Genomic DNA, 20,113 nt, shown 5'->3' with positions numbered 1-20,113 from the left:
CGTGAAGTTTAATGGAAACCATCGTATTAGAATCCAGACATACCCATGGACACATTTGTGTGAATGAGGAAGAGGTCAACCGCGAAAACAATTTATTCAGAATCTGAGAATGTGTAACGTTAAGTTAACGTTAACGTTAATAACGTTAACGTTAGTTCTAGGACCTTGTAGTTTTATATGTCCAATTTACAACCTAAGAATAACGTTATTGAATACAAATGTAGCATTGAGAGGGCTGAAGAAAGGGTAGAAAAGGCGAAGAGTTGTAATCATCAATAAAGTACAATGTAGTCGCGCTTTCGCTTTCGATCAATAACTATTTGTAATGAGGCAAAATCGCGACAAAAATTGCAATTACCCCAGACGGGACTCGAACCCGCAATCTTCAACTTAGGAGGCTGACGCCTTATCCATTAGGCCACTGGGGCTGCTTAACAACGTTCTTTGTGTTCTTCAACAAACAACGAATGATTGGACTCATGATTGTCTGCGTCGCGCGCCGCTCGTGTAAATATGTATGGTATTTATATGGTATTTCAAGCGCTCAGCGAGCAAGCGCTTTATTTGCCCGTAAGTTACGTTATCTCAAGATCACACCAAACATTGACATGCGATGTCAACAATGGAGATAAAAAATAAAGAACTTAAGGGGAAAAAACGTCGGCGTGACCGTGAGATCAAAGATCGCCTTTTGTTGGCGTGCTTTGCTCTGGTCAAGGTTATCTCTGGTTGATATGCCACGCACTTTTAAATCAATTTCTTTTCCTCTGCAAAACTACACTGTACAAAAAGGTAACCTCCACAAATGCACATAAGCTATCATTATGCACATGTCTAACATAAAAAAAATGGTTAGTGCTTTTTCTCTTTCGGCAACTCTTCTGTTCAGGAGCTAGGATTACCAATCGAATTTCGAGCGGTAATGTAACGTTAGCATCTTTAGAGTAGAAGTACCGAAGGAAAAATATTGTCCAGTTTAATGTCGGACAGATTTTGTGCGTCAAGCTGTGTTAAGGTCGTCAAGGTTGCTATTTCATATAAGAAAAATGCACTGTCCTTGCTGCCATGGTAACGACGGCTGCACGTACGCCGTGTCGTCCCATCAGGTTTCCATGGAAACCGGTCCAGATGACGACAGTTGGGATGACATAATAACTGCCATATACTTATTGGTAGGAATATCTTCTCAGTGTTAAAAAGCAAACCTTCTTCTTGTTGATACCATTCTGTCAACAGTGAAAAAATTCAGGAACATACTGTCATTTATCTAAAAAGTTATTGTTTGGAATAATCTGTAAAATAACCTGTCTAACAACCAAAGCCTATTGAAATCTCGCTATCCTGGGCACCATAGAGTCCTCTCATAGACTGAAGTGTTGCTCATGATTGAAAAGGATATAAGGAGTATACAATGCATTTCAGAGGCTAGATGTTGAGTGACTTTGGGGGAAAGCAAAACTGCAAGGAGGCACTGATACATAATTAATGCACTCAGGTGAAACCATTCACTTCCACTTCTTTATTCAGCAGACCATGTACCACAGAGGGTCACGTACATGGATGTTGTCAGAATCAACAGTCATACTGTTAACATCCTAACGTTCATAGTACTGTCTAAAAGATAATGCAGTTGTCAAGTTTCTATTGATTCACAATGCACTGTAAATTTATCATAAAGCATATCTAATTCTTGTGTGATGAATGAGAAAAAAAAATGATAAATTGCTAATGAAAGCAGACCTCCACAGGGTGGAGTTTAATCCTCCACATAATGAATGTATCATTGAGGTAAAAATTGTACTATGTACCATGTACATTTTGTATTACTGAATAGATGAACAATAAGCAATAAACAGTTTTAACCTTGTATATACAGCAAGATGCATTGTGGGCAATATGTCTAATTTCTTGGCCTCTGAGACAAACAAAACACATCTGGACATGTATCAAGAATTGGTCTAGACAGTAACTGTTTATAATACTGTATAAGTAAAGAGCCTTCGACTGTGACATTTAATACCCAAAATGCATCTCACAGTGTATGCTCAGTTGGAACCAGTTTATTGACCTTTACTGTTTGATTCTTGTCTGTCTAACAAAAAGTAACAACCTGTTGAACACTCTTTTTACCAACCAAGAACAACACAGGAAAATTAGACAACGGTAAGTTGGGTAGGTTCCAGGATACCCAAATTGTACATTGTACTATTGACGAAGGTTCAAAGAATTCTACCAAACGATATTGTAGCAGTTTGAAGTGTTCCAAGTAACATGTGACATACAGCAAAATGCACATTGACATTTTCTAGCTAAGTCACTCTTAGTTTATGAAACTGCTTTTGTTGCATTTTTTTTATTTAATTATTCTAAAAAACCAAGGAGCACTTGGAAAGAAAAGATTAACTTACTTATTCTCAGAAGCCTTAAACAACACAGTTTCTTCCAATGAAATGAAGGTAAGTCTTTTTCAGTGATAATCTTAAGTTACACTTTCACTCCCATACTTCAGCAAACTAGCACTTAAACTTAATTTAAAACTTGATCTTCTTCAAGCTAAAGCCTGTCAGTATCTCTACCCATCACAATGTATGCAACTTGACATGAGAAAATTTTGTTGATGGGATTGCACAAAAATATCTCTAGCCACATTCTTAATAGATTGTTTGGCAACAATTGGCATTTGGACACATCATACTTTCCTTAGTAATACCCTTATTAGTGACTGTTTATCCTGCATAGAGTGTACATGAAATTAGAACTTTCCACAAATTGTACCTTGATTTTATGGTTCTGAACATTTCAGTTCATATATGGTGCAATATACGTAACTGCACAACTATACTGGAATTTAGACATGATATTCACAGAGCATTATCTGTGCCCATATCTGTGCCCATATGGAAACCTTGTAACAGTGTCCTGTACAAAGCTATGGAATTCCTTGTGGACAAACAGTCTTCGGTAGCTTATATAGTATACGAAACAAACTATGCTGAGATGTTGCCACACATGTTGTCATTTCCTTAGCTTGTGCACTTTTGTCAAGCACTAATCCACTTTGGTAACATGAATAAGCTTGTTCATGGTTCCAACTGCCCATGCATGAGGTCAGAGGTGAAGACCACTGACAATTGTTTATACATTTCCAGGGGCTTTCAACTTTGACAGCACATACAGTTGATACCATGAACGGCCTTATAAAACAACAGGTATGGAAGCAACAGGACCTGCTTCTAAGCGATTGTGTCTCAGTGACCATCTCTAACTCAATACAACAGAATGCTGTGTCCTTTCAGTGGTCAGGTGAACTGGATCCCCAGATGTGTTAATACCATGTTTGTTGGACAGTGTAGGTGTTTGATTACTACTTCTGGTCATTAAGGATCTGTGGACAAATGAAAGGATGAACAAGATTTCAATGATGTACATCATCCAAACATCAACAGTTGAATGCAAATTAATCTAAAGTATCTTCATGATTTGTACATCTTACTTTATAGGCTGGTCTACAACCATATAATGTACAAGTGAAAACCTGTATTCAGTACAAAAGTCTGACTAGGCAAGCCCCTAACGTACCTCTGTGACAACTCCAGCAGCAATGGTGGCACTGCCGTACCGCAACATGAACCTCCCCAGGTCTTTGTTATCCTTGTAAAGTTCTAAACACACTGGACGGTTCAGTTCAACTTCTACAACAGCATTGTTTCCTTTGGACAAGCACCTAAAATATACAGCCAAACAATACAAATCATTATGATCTACATGTATGTCTATATACTACATATCTGCCTCTGATATATTTCAAGACCCCAAACATACCTGAAATTTTGTAACTATCTAGATTAAGCAGACAAATTAACAAAAAGTGTTTGAACTACATTATGTACTTGTATTTGATAAAAAAAGAAATATACCATGAATGTCTGTTGGTAAGAGTCATCATACCTGGGTTTGTTTCTAGTGACCTCTCCTGTACTTTTGTGCAGCAGGCTGATGAGTTTTCGGATATTTGCAGGTTCACTCAGTGTCTGGTAATGGAACACCACCTACAAGAAACAACCACAATCAACCAGACATGCAGTCAGTTTTGAAGCCTTGAAATGGCAAGCACTGTGAAAACTACAGGACAGCAATATTCTGCTGTCATACTGTAGATCAATGTTCACAGTAGTGACAAAATCAGGCCTAGGACATTAAATGCTTTTCCAAAGTATCACTACTGTACCACAGAATTGTTTCAATTGCAAACTAAAAAAATGCAAAATCACCTTTCTCTTCCTAGAAAATCAAGTCCTAAAATTAAATGGAGTACTTTGCATACATGTGCCCTCTAATGGCAAATCATATTGAATTTCTTGAGCATGCTGCTGTAGAGTAAGAATAAAACTCACAGGAAATCCCTTAGTGATTGGCACTTCAATGTTGAAGATGATGACTCTGGCCCTGATTCTGGAGGCAGCCAGGATGGGGTTGGCTAAGTCACACAGCACACTCCCAACACTGGGGAAAGATTCATGGTTAACACAATGCAAGTAGTGCTACATAGTTTCATATCAAAATACTGCCTTTGTGCCAGCCTAAAGCTCAGAGCAATAGTTCATGCATATTTACACTCAGGGATGTAATCTGATGATTGTTACATCTTTACAAGTCAAAGTAAACGCTTGTCTGCTCACCTGACTTTCATTATGTCAGTTCCTGTTATTGTCAGTGTAGCATGGTCCCCTGCACATGCCCAGTTCATCGGGAAGTCATGTATTGCAATTCCTGAAGAAAAAAAACGTATAAGAACTGGATAAGTTCTTTAAATAATGATACTAAAGATTCTCTTTTCACAAACCTTAACATAATTTGTGAAGGTCTAAATTTGAATTCAACTTTTTTCAATTCCTTGAAAGGAATTCACTGCTACTCATACATGAAACAAAACCATCTGTACCTTTAACAGTTGCAGTTTCCCCCACAGGCATCACCATGACCCTGGTACTGTTCTGTATGCTCCCTGCTACCAACCTGCCGGCAACACTGAAACCACTCCCCATCCCTGCAACAGGAAAGCATGGTCAATCTACATACAGCACACTACAACAATGATGCACACCTTCACACTTCATTAGAATGACAGTTTACTGCCCAACTTTGTGGTATCATCACCATGCAGTTGTTACATCCAAGTGACAATCGGAAATTCATATATTTATCCCACTTAAAATAAAATAAAATACAGTCTGACATCAGGCAACCCATAGGCAAAACAGGTAGACAAAATGCAAAGTTAGGATGTAATAGATTTATTCATACTAGTTAACAAAGCAAGTACAGAAACAAACCATTAGTGAAACAAAGTCACTAGTTCTCACCTTTAAAAACATCAGAAACACAGAATCTAAACGGCTTGTCCACAGGCCTGGAAGGAGACTTGAAAGAATCTGTGTACAAATATGATAGTCATGTCAGTCAACATATTAAAGTAAACATATCGATCTTTATCTTAGCTCTTTTGTAATGGGACATCTATCCTATATGCCTAATTGCAGTAAGAGCACTAAGACAACGTGCACCCCACTGAAAAGGGCCATTATTTAGGATGGGATGTGAAGCTGTGGTCCAATGTTCATTGTGCTTGTCTAAAAGTCTTAGGCTAGGCAGAATTTCCTCAGTACAATAAATCTATGAAATCACTTTCACTAACTAAGTCAGCCCCACCTATTTGCTGTAGCAGACATGGTCCCTTGTACCAGGCTGTTAACTGGGGTTCAGAAGCGGGCTTGATCAAGTTCTCTCCCTGTAGGCCACTCACAGGGATGTAGACAACATCAGAGTCCTGTACAGGAGAACACACCTAGACTTCAACATACCTTATCATCATTGGTACCAGGATTCATTCTTCTTTTGAAAAGATCACAGTTGAATGTGCCTCCACTAATGATTTGTAAACATTCAATGATGTTTTGAGGCCAAACAATACATTAGCTTGAAAAGGTTTGTTATCAAAAACAAGGTAAGGAGTGAAGGGCATAGTCTTCTGTAACGTAAATTTATGTAAATCAAGATTTCTACATACCTTGAATCCTGCCTGCTTGAGAAAATGCCCCAGCTTCTTAACAATTGCCTGGTATCTGTTTTCTGACCATCCCACCTGTGAAGTAAAGGATATACTTCATGATACAAAGTAAATACAGTTGAGTCCACCATAATGGTAAGATAGACCCACAAATAAAAGATGTAGAATGAGCAGAGACCTGTGGAAGCATCAAATTTTGGGTCATTTGGTCCAAAATAGAAATCATGTCTTCAGTCAAGATAATTGACCAAAATTGAAGAACAAAAAGCAAAAAAAAACAAAAACACATAGACTAAGTGCAAGTAGAGATCACTATATTTCCCTCCTAATCAAAATCAGAATTTAGATAAAGATTAGAATAAGAATTATAGTAGTTGAATAGAAAATGTCGTCCAGTTAAAATGAGGCAGACTTACTGTGTCCAGTTTGTTGATAGCTACGGCAAGCTGTGTGACCCCTAGTGACCTGACCAACATGGCATGTTCTCGGGTCTGTCCGCCAGCCTCGAAACCGGCCTCAAACTCACCGGTACTGGCATCAACCACCAAGATGGCTACATCTGCCTGCAGTCACAAATGACAAAATCTATACTTTGAGACAGAGAATACATGAAGTAAAATAAGATATATTCATACTGTATTACAGAATTGTTTCAAAAGATTTCAAACACAGCAAAAATCACCATCCACTGAAAAAGTAGACACATTTACAGTACACTGTTATATGTATGCATCAGCAGGTGTCAATTGTGTGTCCTCACCTGTGCAGCACCTGTGATCATGTTGGGAATGAAGTCTCTGTGCCCAGGTGCATCTAACAGGGTCACCACCTTGTGGTCAGTTTCAAACTTGGTCAGGCCAACATCCATGGTGATACCCCTATATGTACACAATAAAAACAAAAAATTATCATAAAACCTATATGTTCTAGTAGGTCTTTTAAGACACAGATTCTTTGATATACAATATTAAGTGACATTCATGCCTAAATAAAGAAACCTTCTATGGCACTAATGCACATTCTTCCTTGTCTTCCAGAAATTGTGATACAGTAACTTTAAATTTCATGGCCTTCTAAGTTCTAGCCTTCTGTTTGAAAGTGAAACTGATCTCCAACCAATCTTCCACCGTTTATGGCAAAGCAGACAGATGTGTTTACAGGTTCCTTGTACCAGTGAAATTCCTCTAGCTCTTTTTGACAAGTACTGTGAACAGTGTGAACCACAGCTTAACATCCCGTCCTATGGAATGTGACACTTTCCAGTAGCATGCTTGTCGTGTGAAAGACAACAAACGAGATTCAAAATTCTAAACTCTTGGGCCAAGTCGCTAACTTCTGGACTATGCTGCCAAAGAGTTTGGAATTCTGAATCTCGTTTTGAAAAACATTTATCTATCTAAACTACATTGTACATACTGTATTATGTGTATAACATTCTGGTTTCCAACTCAAACTCAGAATGTGGCAGTACTCCAAACCCACCTGACTCTCTCCTCTCCAGTTTCGTCCAGTACCCAGGCATAAGCGAAAGATGCCTTCCCAGCCTTCTGTGACTCTACCTCGTACTTGTGCATGGTCTTCTTGTTGACATGTCCCATCCTGTACAGCAGGTGGCCCATCAGGGTGCTCTTACCGGCATCTACATGACCTGAGGTCGGGCATATACAACATTCATACACATGTACAGGGCTTTTTCTAGAAGGACACTCCTTAACAAGCTAACAATACTATCTTATGCCACCATAGTATCTTATTCCCCTCTTTCCAAAATGGCACTGAATATAAAATTATTGTACAGTTGACAGCAAAACTATTCATACCCCTCATAACTGAGTGGAGTTTTCTATGTGTTTTTCTTTAAAGTAATGGTGCGAGTTAGAAACATTCATACTATCATATATATTAATGACATTATTCATTCTTTTACAAAAAAATCTATGTCTGGAATTATCCATTGATACCCCTTCTTTTATACGTTACAACTATATAGTGATTCACTTGACACTTGACTTTCAAATGAGATTTAAACCATAAACATGGTACAGAACAGTTCCTAACCTATAATCACCATGTTGATGACCTCTTTCCCTTCATCCCTTTTGCTGAGTTCTGCTGCAACATCTAGGACCTGATCACATACAACATTGCAAAACAAAATTAAGTCAGTTTGGCTGTGTCATAAGGCTTTTTTGTATAATAGTATTACAGACTTTGTAAAACATATGTCAAATACAAAATTAATTACAAGAACATGAATGGTCTCACTTTTACATGCATAATAGTTTTATTACAGCACAGTTAGTTATAACCACAGCTAACAGAGTTTGAAATAGTGAGTGCATTTAAATCCCTGGATAGCCACTTCTTAAACTTTAAAGCCTCATCATTTGAACAGTGGTGCTTACCCCCTGCTTGGTCTTGCCAGCGGCCTTCTGTGATGTTGGCACGGCTTGCTGGTCCTCTCGCTCACCAGCCTCTGTGCTGCCACTCAAACCATTCTCTGCACTGGATCCAGTAACATAGATCAGAAATTACAGAAACCCACTCTAACTACAGACGTATCATAAATCACAAGCTCTCACAAACACAACATGTACAACAATGTCTGCACTGAGTACATGAGAATTGAAAGCACCATAATATGGGAACATAACTTGAAAATTAATTTGTGTTGTTGGAAATCATGCTGAGGAAAAATTGAACCCAGTAATTTCCAACACCAAAAAAAAACTTTGTCGACAGTCCTACTTCAGTCATTGTCATGGAATGAGCAATCCAACTCTTGTTTGCTGTCATTTTAAATATCATGCGTGACTGAGTAAACTGTGACAAAATAAGAAAAATTGACACAGAACCAAACATTTTTTTGCAAGAGCTGTGAAGGAAGCCATGTGCATCAGGACCCTTACTTTTCGTTTTCTGCAACCACTGCTCAAGCCAAGTGTTATATTTACATACATACTAGAAGCGGGAGATTGCTCACTCACTAAGTTTGCTTCAAAATGGAATTGTCAGGTTTTATCAATAAAAACTTCATCATATGAGTTTGCTCACATGACTTCTCTGGTATCGGCTGGAGGCACCTGGAAACCGGTTGTGACCTGTTTGCTGCTGGTTGCGACTGGTTGGAAACCGGTTTTGACCTGTCTCCTGGGGGTGCTGACCTGGGCCACCCTGGGGGCTGCCTCCTCCTTAGCTGGAGCCTGCTGCCACCTGTCACCTGCACCTGCACCTGAGGGATCACAGTGAACCGTTGCAGCTGCAGAATATTTTAGTTCATCCACAAGTAACACAATAGGTTACCTGGGGCTAATGTTGTTTTGGAACAATATTCAAATTCAAAGCTGCTCATTGACATGATTATTCCATTCCAGTTCAACACACCAAGTTAACATCAACACACGGACATTAAGTCTGTGTAACGCAAACTCTGCTATCCGGAGCTTGTAGCCTCCTCCCCACGGATGGGCGTGGCAATGCAGGACGGGCCTAAGAAGCGCGATTAAATCAGGCTAACGGACATTGATGTCTCTTTTACATGTTCCTCCAATCTTAAAATTGCCTCTGCCAATATTTTGATGATCCCAACACTTACATGTATAACTTTGAAGGATCTAGCCATGATTTTATTTTAGCACAATGACAATGGTAATGTGAAGCAGCCAATCAGGGCATGTAACGTCCTTGGTAGGTCTAGGAACTTTCTTTTTGGATGATCTTGGGACACAAGAAGTTAGAGAGGATCTATTGACAGTTTGTGGGGTCATGTCAATATTTTTCACATTTGATTTGGCACTATTACACATATACAATTTATGATAAGCGTAATGGTCTTTGATTTAACAAAGCGGTCACGTGACAGCCCAATAGCCGGAACCGTGTAACCAAGGACGTTACATCAGATGTAACGTCCTTGGTGTAACTAAAGTTTATCAGTTTACAAATGTTACAAACCTACTAAGGCATCAGCTGTCGAATATTGTTTGACTTATAATAATATTGTGTGTTTCCTATGTGTAAGTTGTATGGCATAATTACCTGCATACTGTACATGCATTTAAGTTTGTGGGGATCTAATTTCATGGTAGCCGGAAAATGGAGTGTTTCCAGCGGTTTTGAGTTCAAGGTATCACCATACACTGCAGTGACATACTGAAATGGAAAAATGTTTGCGGTACTTTTAAGTTTGTGGTGCATCGCAAAAAACGGGAAAATAAAACCACTACAAACTTTTCCGCATTTACAGTATTGGGTGTTTAACTTTAAGATCACATGACAACATAAACTATATTCAACATGTAGAAACTCATCAATACTTTATTAAGTCCTTGTATAATACAGAATTCATAAAAACACACAAATACAAATTAATGTAGAAACTGCAGGAAAACTGTCAGTTCTTTCAACTGCATGGACCACAGAACATTGCACTCTCAAACAAGAAAACTTACAGGTTGTGTACTGAAAACAAATAAGTCCAAAGGATGTGCAGACTGTTATGACCTGTTTAATTTGCATACTGGCTAACAATTGTTATCCATACAAAATAATGGGAAAGCTGCAGCAAAAACACACAGACTGTAAACACAAAAACTTTCAAATTTACTTTCCTCATGTCATTTAAGGACTGACTGGCAACAACCATTATATCTTATATATTTGCACATATTGCCACATAAACGTTTCGTGTTCCAGTACATTTCAGGTGGCAGTGGAGGGCTTCATGCATCTGCATCTTTTATTTTCTAAGTGGTTACAGTACTTAGAGTAACACATGACACTGAATGCCATATCGACCTACACTGTAGTACAATGTGTACCATGCTGTCTAATATATAAAAGGCAGCCAAAAGTCTAAATTGACCATTCCAACCAGGACTGTCAGAATCAGATACTTTGTCATCATTTATTTAGATTAGTAGAATTGTGTTAAGTTTCTTTGTGTTGTAAAATATTTTCTGTATAAAAAAATCTACATGTATACCTGTTCCACAAAATATATTCCAGTAATGGTCCCAGTAAAATTTATAAGGCAGATTTTCCCTCTTTAGATGATCCAATGTGTATTCAAAATGTATTTTACTCCATGACATGAAAATATGGAAATTTCAGTAATTCTTCAAACAATATGAACTGCCAAAATACAATAATAATGGTAGAGCTGCCAATGAGTTTGGTCATAGATCTTCTAACTTACTCTTGTTTTCAGACATAGATCTTGAGAATCTTTTCAATCAGTGCAAAAGTGTTATTTAGTCAATTATTCTAGAAAACAAAGAATTTCAATACACTTTGTGATCTTTTTCACTATTGATTCAAGATGGAGACTTAATCATGTTAGTATAAGTTGATGAAATGTATACATTAACATTACTACTAAATGTAGTTGCATGTTTTTTCAAGCATCACTGCTCCTCTACATCTGGTGTTCATTCAACTTCAAGTTGAAAATCATTATCGTTTTACTGACACTTTACAAGATATGGTGGGCAACAAGAAAGCAAATACAGCTTGCCTTCAACAGAAAAATTGAGGGTGACAGCACTCGACTTTACCAAGAGTTTTGCTTTACAGACTCTAACTTACAATATGTACACAACTCCAGAAATAGGTGGTCCACAACTGGATATAGAAAACACACACCTTCTAGTACTAGTATTTACAGCAAATGTAGTTGTCACATCGTAACATATTGTATGAAAACTGTAACACCCCAATGTTATCAACATCATTGGAGACAGATGTATAACTATCAATATTAGAAACCGGTGGTATGCAGATTTACAACTTTAAAATCTCAACAATTCTCTTGTTCCTCAACAGGCATAAAAAAAACACCTCTGGTGGGACAACTTTTACACCCAAATCTGCACTGCTTCCTGTTGGAAAGAGTTGATTTACACATTGAACACTCCTGTGCATTGATTTTCCTGATAACCCAATTTCTTTTAAACCAGAGTACTGCATTAAGTCCATTTTCTAAAACTTAACCCACTTGAAATTTACTTGTGGTCAACCTATACCATGGCTTTTTATCCCACGCCATTTGGCCGTGTGAAAGCTGCCTTCTGTTTTTTCTTCACCACGTCATCTGGGGAGGGCGTGGAAAAGTCAAAGGGAACAATCTGGGCAACCTGTACTGGTGAAACTGACCTCTGACCTTTACGTTGATGATGATAGGTAAACCTGGGGTGGTTTCCTGCCCGTATGTAACGACATTCCTTACAACAGAGTGCCTGTGCGAATGGAGAGGGTCGAGAAATGGCTTCTTTTGGAAGAAAAATGTTTTGTTCCCAAAAAGATGGACTGAGTGGTCTGTCTTCAAACTCCTGAACTTTTTTGGACATATGTTGTGCAGCAGGTAAAATTTTACTGCTTGTTTTAGCCTGAGTCTTACTAGAGAGATGTAAAGGCCTTGGTTCATCCTTTCTAAGAGCTGCGCTGAGGTCAATGTGCATGCCACCTGTTGAGCCTAATAGACCACTTGTCAATGAAGGATCACCTGCAGTACTGCACAGGGATGACAGGGGGAGCTGCAAAGCAGCTGACCCTTTCCTGTTACCTTCAATGCTGGTATCTTTTCTACTCCCAAGCCCAGACTTGTTGAGGCTTCCAATCCCTTCATTACTGCTGGTGGTTTTCTTATCTACAACATTTGTCTTACTAGTCTGTGATCCCAAAGGACCAAGATCATCCAAACTACCGCCACTGAAGCCCTGACCTAACAGTTGATAGTCGGACAGACTCACTGTACCTAGCTTACCACTACTAGTACTGCCCAGCATTGTCAACGGCAAACCACTTTGTGCTTGAGATGAAGACAACCCACCACCAAGTTTCACAGGACCTGCATTTTGTCCCATCCCAAACAATGATGAGTTTCTTGCTTGGTTTGAACCCGACAGTTGACTGACACCAGACAAACTGGACAAAGTGCTCTGAGGGCTGCCACTTAAGTGGGAAATATTTGAAACAGGATGTGGTGGGCTAGCTCCTGTTGGTAAGGAATTGCTCTGAGACCCACAGGTGCTCCTTGACAATAACCCCACACCCAATCCTAGGGGGCTGCTACTTAGCTGTGACAACGGGGTTGAAAGAAGGCCTGGTGAACTTGAGAGAACTCCTGAGGACTCTGTCTTACCAACTGAAATCCCATGTTGGCTTCTGTCTGTGGTAGAAAAACCTGATGTGCCATGTGCAGCTATTTTCAAGCTTCTGTCATCGGAGGCAGTGTCTTTGTCACTCACTGCGAAAGATGACAGTGAACTTAGACTACTTATGGTGTTTGTGTCAGTCATTGTCTTTGCAGATGTTTGGTGCACTTGACCGAGACTACTCTGAGCCCCCAAAGAGGGAATGTCACTACTTTCTATGCTTCCTCCCTGAGTAAGAATAATTTTCCCACCAAGAGTTCCTGTAGTGGACCCGAATGGAGAAGTACTCATTTTCTCATCACCACTTAGATGTAGGTTGGCAAGTTCTGACAAGCTCATTGTAGAACTGTTACTTTCTTGACTATGTCCAACTGTATCTACACTAACATTTTTACTTCCTATCTTGTGTGATAGAGGTTTGGAAGAAGAAACATTCAGATTAAGCTTGCCAAGAGAATGGCCAACACCTGATGACTCCACTGGTGACATGTTTTTTGCAGTCTCAGCACTGCCCAGATGTACACCAGCAAGCTGTGATAAGCTCATTAGTGGACTACTGCCTGTATTTTTGTTCTTTAAAAGATTGTCTCCCATAGTAGGAAGTTTGGATGTAGGAGGAAAGAGATTTGACAAAGTGGACTGCCGTAATGGAGGTATATCACTAGGTGGCATTGCTGTACTGCACAGTGATTTTGAGGTTGGGACTTCTACAACAGTTGTGTGTCCCAGTCTTAACAACCCAGAAGGGCTAGCCAAGTCAACAGATGTGTGTTCTTACCTTCCAGAAAGCCCAGCATGTGAAGACAGAGTTGGTGGAGGGCAGAGTGTTGCCATGGCGCCCAATGCGACACAGAGCCACGAATGGAAGAAAAAACACAAGGCACAAAGTGAGCATGAGCATGTGTAATAATTCTGACATTGAATCCTTTGTTTGATTTTTTTCTTCACATTGCAAAGAACAGTCAAAGCTGCCAAAGATAAAATCTGGTCAATGTGGTCAATGCTTGAGCCATTTAGAATAATTATCTATGGGGCCACCAAGAAGTGTCACATTTGCAAGGTAGTCCTAAGAAGAGGTGGTCACTGGTACAGGTTTGACTCTACATGTACTATAAATTGCCAAATACAGAAAATGTTGTTGTTCACTATGATATATTTTACATACACTATGCAGTTAAGATTTACAGACAGCATGAAGGAACTAAAATTATAGCGAATTCTCTTTCTACACACATGCACAAGATCTATATATTGGCATGCTAGAAACTTGTTCTTGAATTTTTTACACTTTTATAAAGACTTCAGATCTAAAGAATACATTACACTTATGAATATAAGACTATGTTCAATTTCTCCAGTCCAGGTATACATATACAGTACAATCATTATAGATAACCACCTTGTGTCCTAGGAGGTGCAGCAGCTGTGGGCATTGGTCTGGCTTCCTTCGGTTTGTCCTAGGAAGAAGGGTCATTTTTAAATGGTAATTACATGTATAATCATAGAATCATAATTTTTGTCATAGATCAAATACTGTACAAAATTCTCCAGCTATTGAGAGTTGGGAAAAAGAAATATATATGATTTTACCGAAAGACAATACATCATAATATGTTATGTGCTTATAATTTTCAGTGGGAAACTAGTATTCTATTTACTACAGTACTACACAACACTATACAGTTAGTTCCTCACTGAAGTCTCCTTGGCACCCTACGCCAACAGTGATATCATCATCAACTTTATTTTTCCATGTTTCGAACCGACATCATATTTTCATTCTCAACCTTTAGAGAAACTTTTGAATTGGCCAGTATTCTTCCAATTTTACCGATTCAACCATCTGCAGCCATTGAGTGACCATGGAGTGACAAAAGATTTGACAGACCAGTCAACAAATTTCAATGATAAAGAACAATTGTAAAAAAAATGTGTTTTGTTGTCTTTTAAATTATGCTCTTACATCTTGCATCACATTCCAATTATAATGTTATAAAATCAAGAGTCACACAAATCCAATTCTGGTTTCTGTGCAGTAGCTCAGTGTTTGCCATCTGGAGAAAAGGGGGACTTACTCACTACTGATCAATTTGTCCAAAAAGTTCCTTGCAGATGTAAAAGGAAAGTCTGCAAATCTCATAAAGCAGACCTCACCTGTATGGACAGCACAGCATCCAGTGCCTTCTCCAGGTCATAGTCACACCTCATGACTGTGTCCACTAGAACATGCTGAGGTACGCTGTCACCAATCACGTTTTGGATCTCTTCCAGACATGATCGTAACCGTGCTGCAAATGTAGTTACACACATCACACAACTGTCATATTACAAATATCAATCATCATACTCTAATTGAATTTTTATATAAATCTTCTATATTCTTCATAGTACTCTAAGACTTCAAAGTACTATAAGCTTGAAGCAACAGAAGTGCAGAAAGAGATTATCATATTAGTGTGAAGACCTACTTACAATGTAGCCTTTATCTCTGTCACTATAACTACCACCTGTTTTCACAACACCCATGGCTATGTCACTAGTGTCACTTTTCCCTATTACGGTGCTCTCTTGAATGGGAACAAAATGTGTTTTTTCTTTTCTTCAAAATCTAAGGCAAAAATCAAGTAAGTGTCATCCACAGAATTGTCTTGCTGTGGCCTAACACAAAAAAATATTCTATCAAACCCAACATGATGATGATAATAATAGCAAAGTACATGTACATTTGTACCTTCGTTCTGATCACTGAGGCGAGGCCATTGGAAGGTTTGCGAGTCAGACAGGGAGTGATCATGGTCTTCATGATCATCGTAGTCATACTCTTCCTCCTCTTCTATAGACTCTTTCTTTGACTCCTCAATGAAGGAAGAGAGGCGAGGGGCTTCACTCCTCCGGTACATGAACTGGGCCTCTGTAGGGAAGAGAGGAAGTGTACATTGTCATGCATTTCTACTACAGAAGGACATACTACTTTTATTTTTTAACTTGTTATTTCAGACAGAGCACAAAAATGTTATGCAGCATTGGGATTTCGATCTTTCATAAGTAACTATATATCTTTCTGTGGATAAGTGATTTTGCATTAGAAAGAGAAAGAATGCTTTAGCAGTTGTAACAATTCTGTACTAGTAGAGTACAGTAGTAAATATGCTGGAAATGTATAAGCATTTTAATTTCACATTATCATTAATTTGCAGTTGAGAGGTCATCTTGAAAATAAAGCAGCGAGAAAAATATCATGGATGGTCCTGCATAAATTTATTACAAGTGTCAATGTAAGAGCATAATGTGAAACTTCTTTGTAACCTTCAAGCATGTCTGAAAACTATAAATCTATATTGCTTATACAATCTACATGCACCAGCAAACACTGTAAGTTACATAATCCATTCACGAGAATATATCCCTACCTGTTGCTGGAGAAACCCCATAATCGTCCTCTACCGAGTGACCATACACATCATCATACCCTTCATATTCTGGAAATGGATAAAAAAACATCAGAGGTTTGTATGTCATCACAACTTATCAATTTTAACTACATGTATAGTTTCTTTCAAGATGATGAAAATCATGAAATAAATTGATATTCAACAAAATTTTCAACATCATCCAACCATTATCATACACAAGGAAAAAGCATGTGCTGGTTTTTTAACATGATACATGAAACTTCTAACTAACTAAGGTTACAAATGTACATTCTAGGTACAAAGATCAACTGCAATGAATTACAATATGACAAAGCTTTAAAATCAATACTAAGTAAGCTCTTTCGCAGACTTCACTACAGATGCAGGGGTACAGAATTCTGGATATGTCAAGGTGAAGGCTAGCCTGAGTACCATCCTCCGTAGTGACTGCTGGCTCACTACTTTCGCTTGCTAACCACGGATAACAAGCGAAAGTTGTGAGCCAGCAGTCACTACGGAGGATGGTACTCAGGCTAGGTGGAGGCGGCTGACTTGAAACATTCCGCCATTTTCCAGTGCCATTAAATTAATTCACTAGTAACAATGTCCAGGATGTAATGCATTACATTCTGGACATTGTCACGCATATCAAAACAATTGTTGAGACAAGACTGTTAAGTCTGAGGGGCCTTCACCATTGACATATTGCATAGGAATTCTGTCGCCCGCACATATGTAGCGAAATCTGCCAAAGAGCTTATAGTTACACAGGAATCAACATAGCTTTACTTACAAAGCTATCATGACCCTGCAATTTACATACAGTTGCACAATACACACTACACAGCAAAATTACACCACTTCAGCAAATACACAGTTGCACTGGCCAGTGTGGGAGTATTGCAACCTGTTAGGCCTAGGAAAAAAAATGTTGTGTTTCCTGTTTCCCTACCTACCCTAAAAAAACCTGCCGACCCTAGACTTTTTTTTGGGGTGGGCAGTGGAGTCACATAGCTTCCAGTTAGAATTTTTATTTAGCCTGCCTCCTATTGAAGTAAAACACTGCTTGTCCCATCTAATGAAGGATAAATGTATCTATCATGCACAAAATTAAAGTTTGACATTGAAAGACAAGTGTCATCATACATTTCAGTTTACTTTGTTCAACTGTATTGTAAATATGTATCACTAGAATTTTGGCCAGCCTAAAAAAAATACAAGAAAAAAAAAAAGATAATCCCTACCTACCGACCCTAATTTTTTCAGGACTGAAACAGGAAACACAACATTTTTTTTCCTAGGCCTTACAAATGTGTGTAACGAATTTGGTTCCATAACTTTTAAACAAACCTGAGCATAAACTGAAAGTTATCTGATGAAGACAGTTTTCAAGAAGACAAGCACACCTGGTCTCTACTAATATTGCTATTTGTGTTTGTTTACTAAGTTACTTACTTATAGTTATAATATTTTTGCGTCCCTGCCTTACGGTATTTATTTATTTTTAAAGCAAACTTCGCCTTGACTTTTACACCTTATAGAAAGGTGTGATCTACAAGAACACAAGTGAAACGAATAAACAATACTTCTCGCAAATTCTATGTACAATTTGGAAGTCAAACCCCACAAACCCATCAAGTATTACAAAGCAAAGCATAGTCAGCAAAATATTTTGGGAGGAAGAAGGTAGGATGCAGAAATAAGTACCATCGTGGACGTTCATAGATCGGATGTTTCTGTGACGTGACATGGCTTCTTCTGATAGGAAGCCCGCTGCAGGAACCTTTAACTAGTTATACACCAGACTCTTTCCTCGAAATTGCTGTCTAACCACCGAATTTGCAGAGAATGCCATCAACACACAGGTTAGCCGACTTCCATCACATCATGGACCGCCATCTTGGCAAAGAAAGGAAGAAAACAGGTCAGTGGAGGTAACTCCTGCCGTGATAGCCACAGAGCAGCCGTGGATAGCAGCCGGGATACTATTATTTAAATGAGCCAAATAGTTGAATCCTATTGGTCAATTCTCCCCACACATGCGGGATTACTGCAATCTCGCCATTTTGTTGTCGGCTTTGGTAATGTATGCCGAGATTTGGTAAGTTTCGTTCTGAAATATTGTATTTCTGGGACTATCAATGTAATATTTGCTTGGCTCTTAGCTCTGGGGACCATGTAACACACCTTACAGGTAATAATTGTATGGCTCTTGGCTCTGGGGACCACGTAACGCACCTCACAGGTAATATTTGTGTGGCTCTTGGCTCTGGGGTCCAGGTAGGGAACCTTACAGGTGATATTCGTGTGGCTCTTACTAAGAGCAGAGTCTTAGCTCTGGGGACCAGGTAGGGCACCTTACAGGTGATATTTCTGTGGCTCTTAGCTCTGCGGACCAGGGAGGGAACCTTACAGGTAATATTCGTGTGGCTTTTAGCTCTGGGGACCAGCTCTTAGCTCTGGGGACCAGGTAGGGCACCTTACAGGTAATATTTGCGTGGCTCTTAGCTCTGGGGACCAGGTAGGGCACCTTACAGGTGATATTTCTGTGGCTCTTAGCTCTGCGGACCAGGGAGGGCACCTTACAGGTAATATTTGTGTGACTCTTACCTCTGGGGACCAGGTAGGGCACCTTACAGGTGATATTTGTGTGGCTCTTAGCTCTGGGGACCAGGTAGGGAACCTTACAGGTAATATTCGTGTGGCTCTTAGCTCTGGGGACCAGGTAGGGCACCTTACAGGTAATATTTGCGTGGCTCTTAGCTCTGCGGACCAGGGAGGCACCTTACAGGTAATATTTGCGTGGCTCTTAGCTCTGGGGACCAGGTAGGGAACCTTACAGGTAATATTTGCGTGGCTCTTAGCTCTTGGGACCAGGTAGGGCACCTTACAGGTAATATTTGCGTGGCTCTTAGCTCTGCGGACCAGGTAGGGCACCTTACAGGTAATATTTGCGTGGCTCTTAGCTCTTGGGACCAGGTAGGGCACCTCACAGGTAATATTTGTGTGGCTCTTATCTCTTGGGACAAGGTAACACATCTTACAGGTAATATCTTTGTGGCTCTTAGCTCTGGGGACCAGGTAACACAATTCTGCATTTACAGTATATCAAACTAAGAAATTGTTTGGTAGCTTGTTTTCACTGTACTAGTACATGTTTTACTGAAGACACATTCTGAAGCCAGAAGCGTCCCTTTATATCTAATGAGAGTAAGCATACCTTAAGTTACCTTATTTTTTTTTGCTTAAAGGTTTATTTAGCACTTTTCTAGCCTGGGAATAAATCTTTCCTGTAGCAGCACAGACCCACTGGTCAGACCACTGGAACAAGATTGATGGCCAATACCTTGTTGTATATCTTGTCTCGCCTGTGAGGTAATAATTTTTTTGTACATTGTTTTAGATGGAGAAAGTCACAAAGGAAAGGAAGAGTCTACAGGGAAAGCTTCTCACAGACCCACACTGATGAAGACTTTATT

General features: G+C 39.2%; 1 protein-coding gene and 1 non-coding gene across 5 annotated transcripts; both read right to left on the bottom strand.

Annotated features, from left to right (window-relative positions):
• Positions 1-355: 355 nt before the first annotated feature.
• Positions 356-428, bottom strand: Trnar-ccu. The gene has a single exon. It is a non-coding gene; the product is annotated as a tRNA-Arg (tRNA).
• Positions 429-1,504: 1,076 nt separating this feature from the next.
• On the bottom strand, positions 1,505-18,559 carry LOC118407912 (HBS1-like protein). Of its 4 annotated transcripts, none has more exons than XM_035808497.1 (20): positions 18,342-18,559; positions 16,632-16,700; positions 15,953-16,132; positions 15,376-15,509; positions 14,621-14,678; positions 9,122-9,299; positions 8,473-8,572; positions 8,126-8,195; positions 7,550-7,715; positions 6,828-6,945; positions 6,484-6,630; positions 6,068-6,142; positions 5,710-5,827; positions 5,364-5,432; positions 4,943-5,047; positions 4,680-4,770; positions 4,395-4,503; positions 3,949-4,049; positions 3,580-3,724; positions 1,505-3,385 (listed from the first exon to the last, which is right to left on the bottom strand). In XM_035808497.1, exons 1-20 carry the CDS (start codon positions 18,382-18,384, stop codon positions 3,365-3,367), a joined length of 2,097 nt encoding a protein of 698 aa, XP_035664390.1. In that variant the 5' UTR covers positions 18,385-18,559; the 3' UTR covers positions 1,505-3,364. The 4 variants fall into 4 exon arrangements, with proteins under 4 accessions (XP_035664390.1, XP_035664396.1, XP_035664382.1 ...); XM_035808503.1 differs by having other exon boundaries at positions 9,122-9,293; XM_035808489.1 differs by lacking the exons at positions 1,505-3,385; positions 3,580-3,724; positions 3,949-4,049; ... (10 more) ...; positions 8,473-8,572; positions 9,122-9,299 and adding an exon at positions 10,358-13,994.
• Positions 18,560-20,113: the final 1,554 nt, after the last annotated feature.

This window comes from Branchiostoma floridae, chromosome 2 (genome assembly GCF_000003815.2).
Source record: "Branchiostoma floridae strain S238N-H82 chromosome 2, Bfl_VNyyK, whole genome shotgun sequence".
Classification (NCBI taxonomy): domain Eukaryota; kingdom Metazoa; phylum Chordata; class Leptocardii; order Amphioxiformes; family Branchiostomatidae; genus Branchiostoma; species Branchiostoma floridae.
The sequence above is the reverse complement of the archived record's forward strand: the minus strand, read 5'-3'. Positions and strand labels throughout refer to the sequence as shown.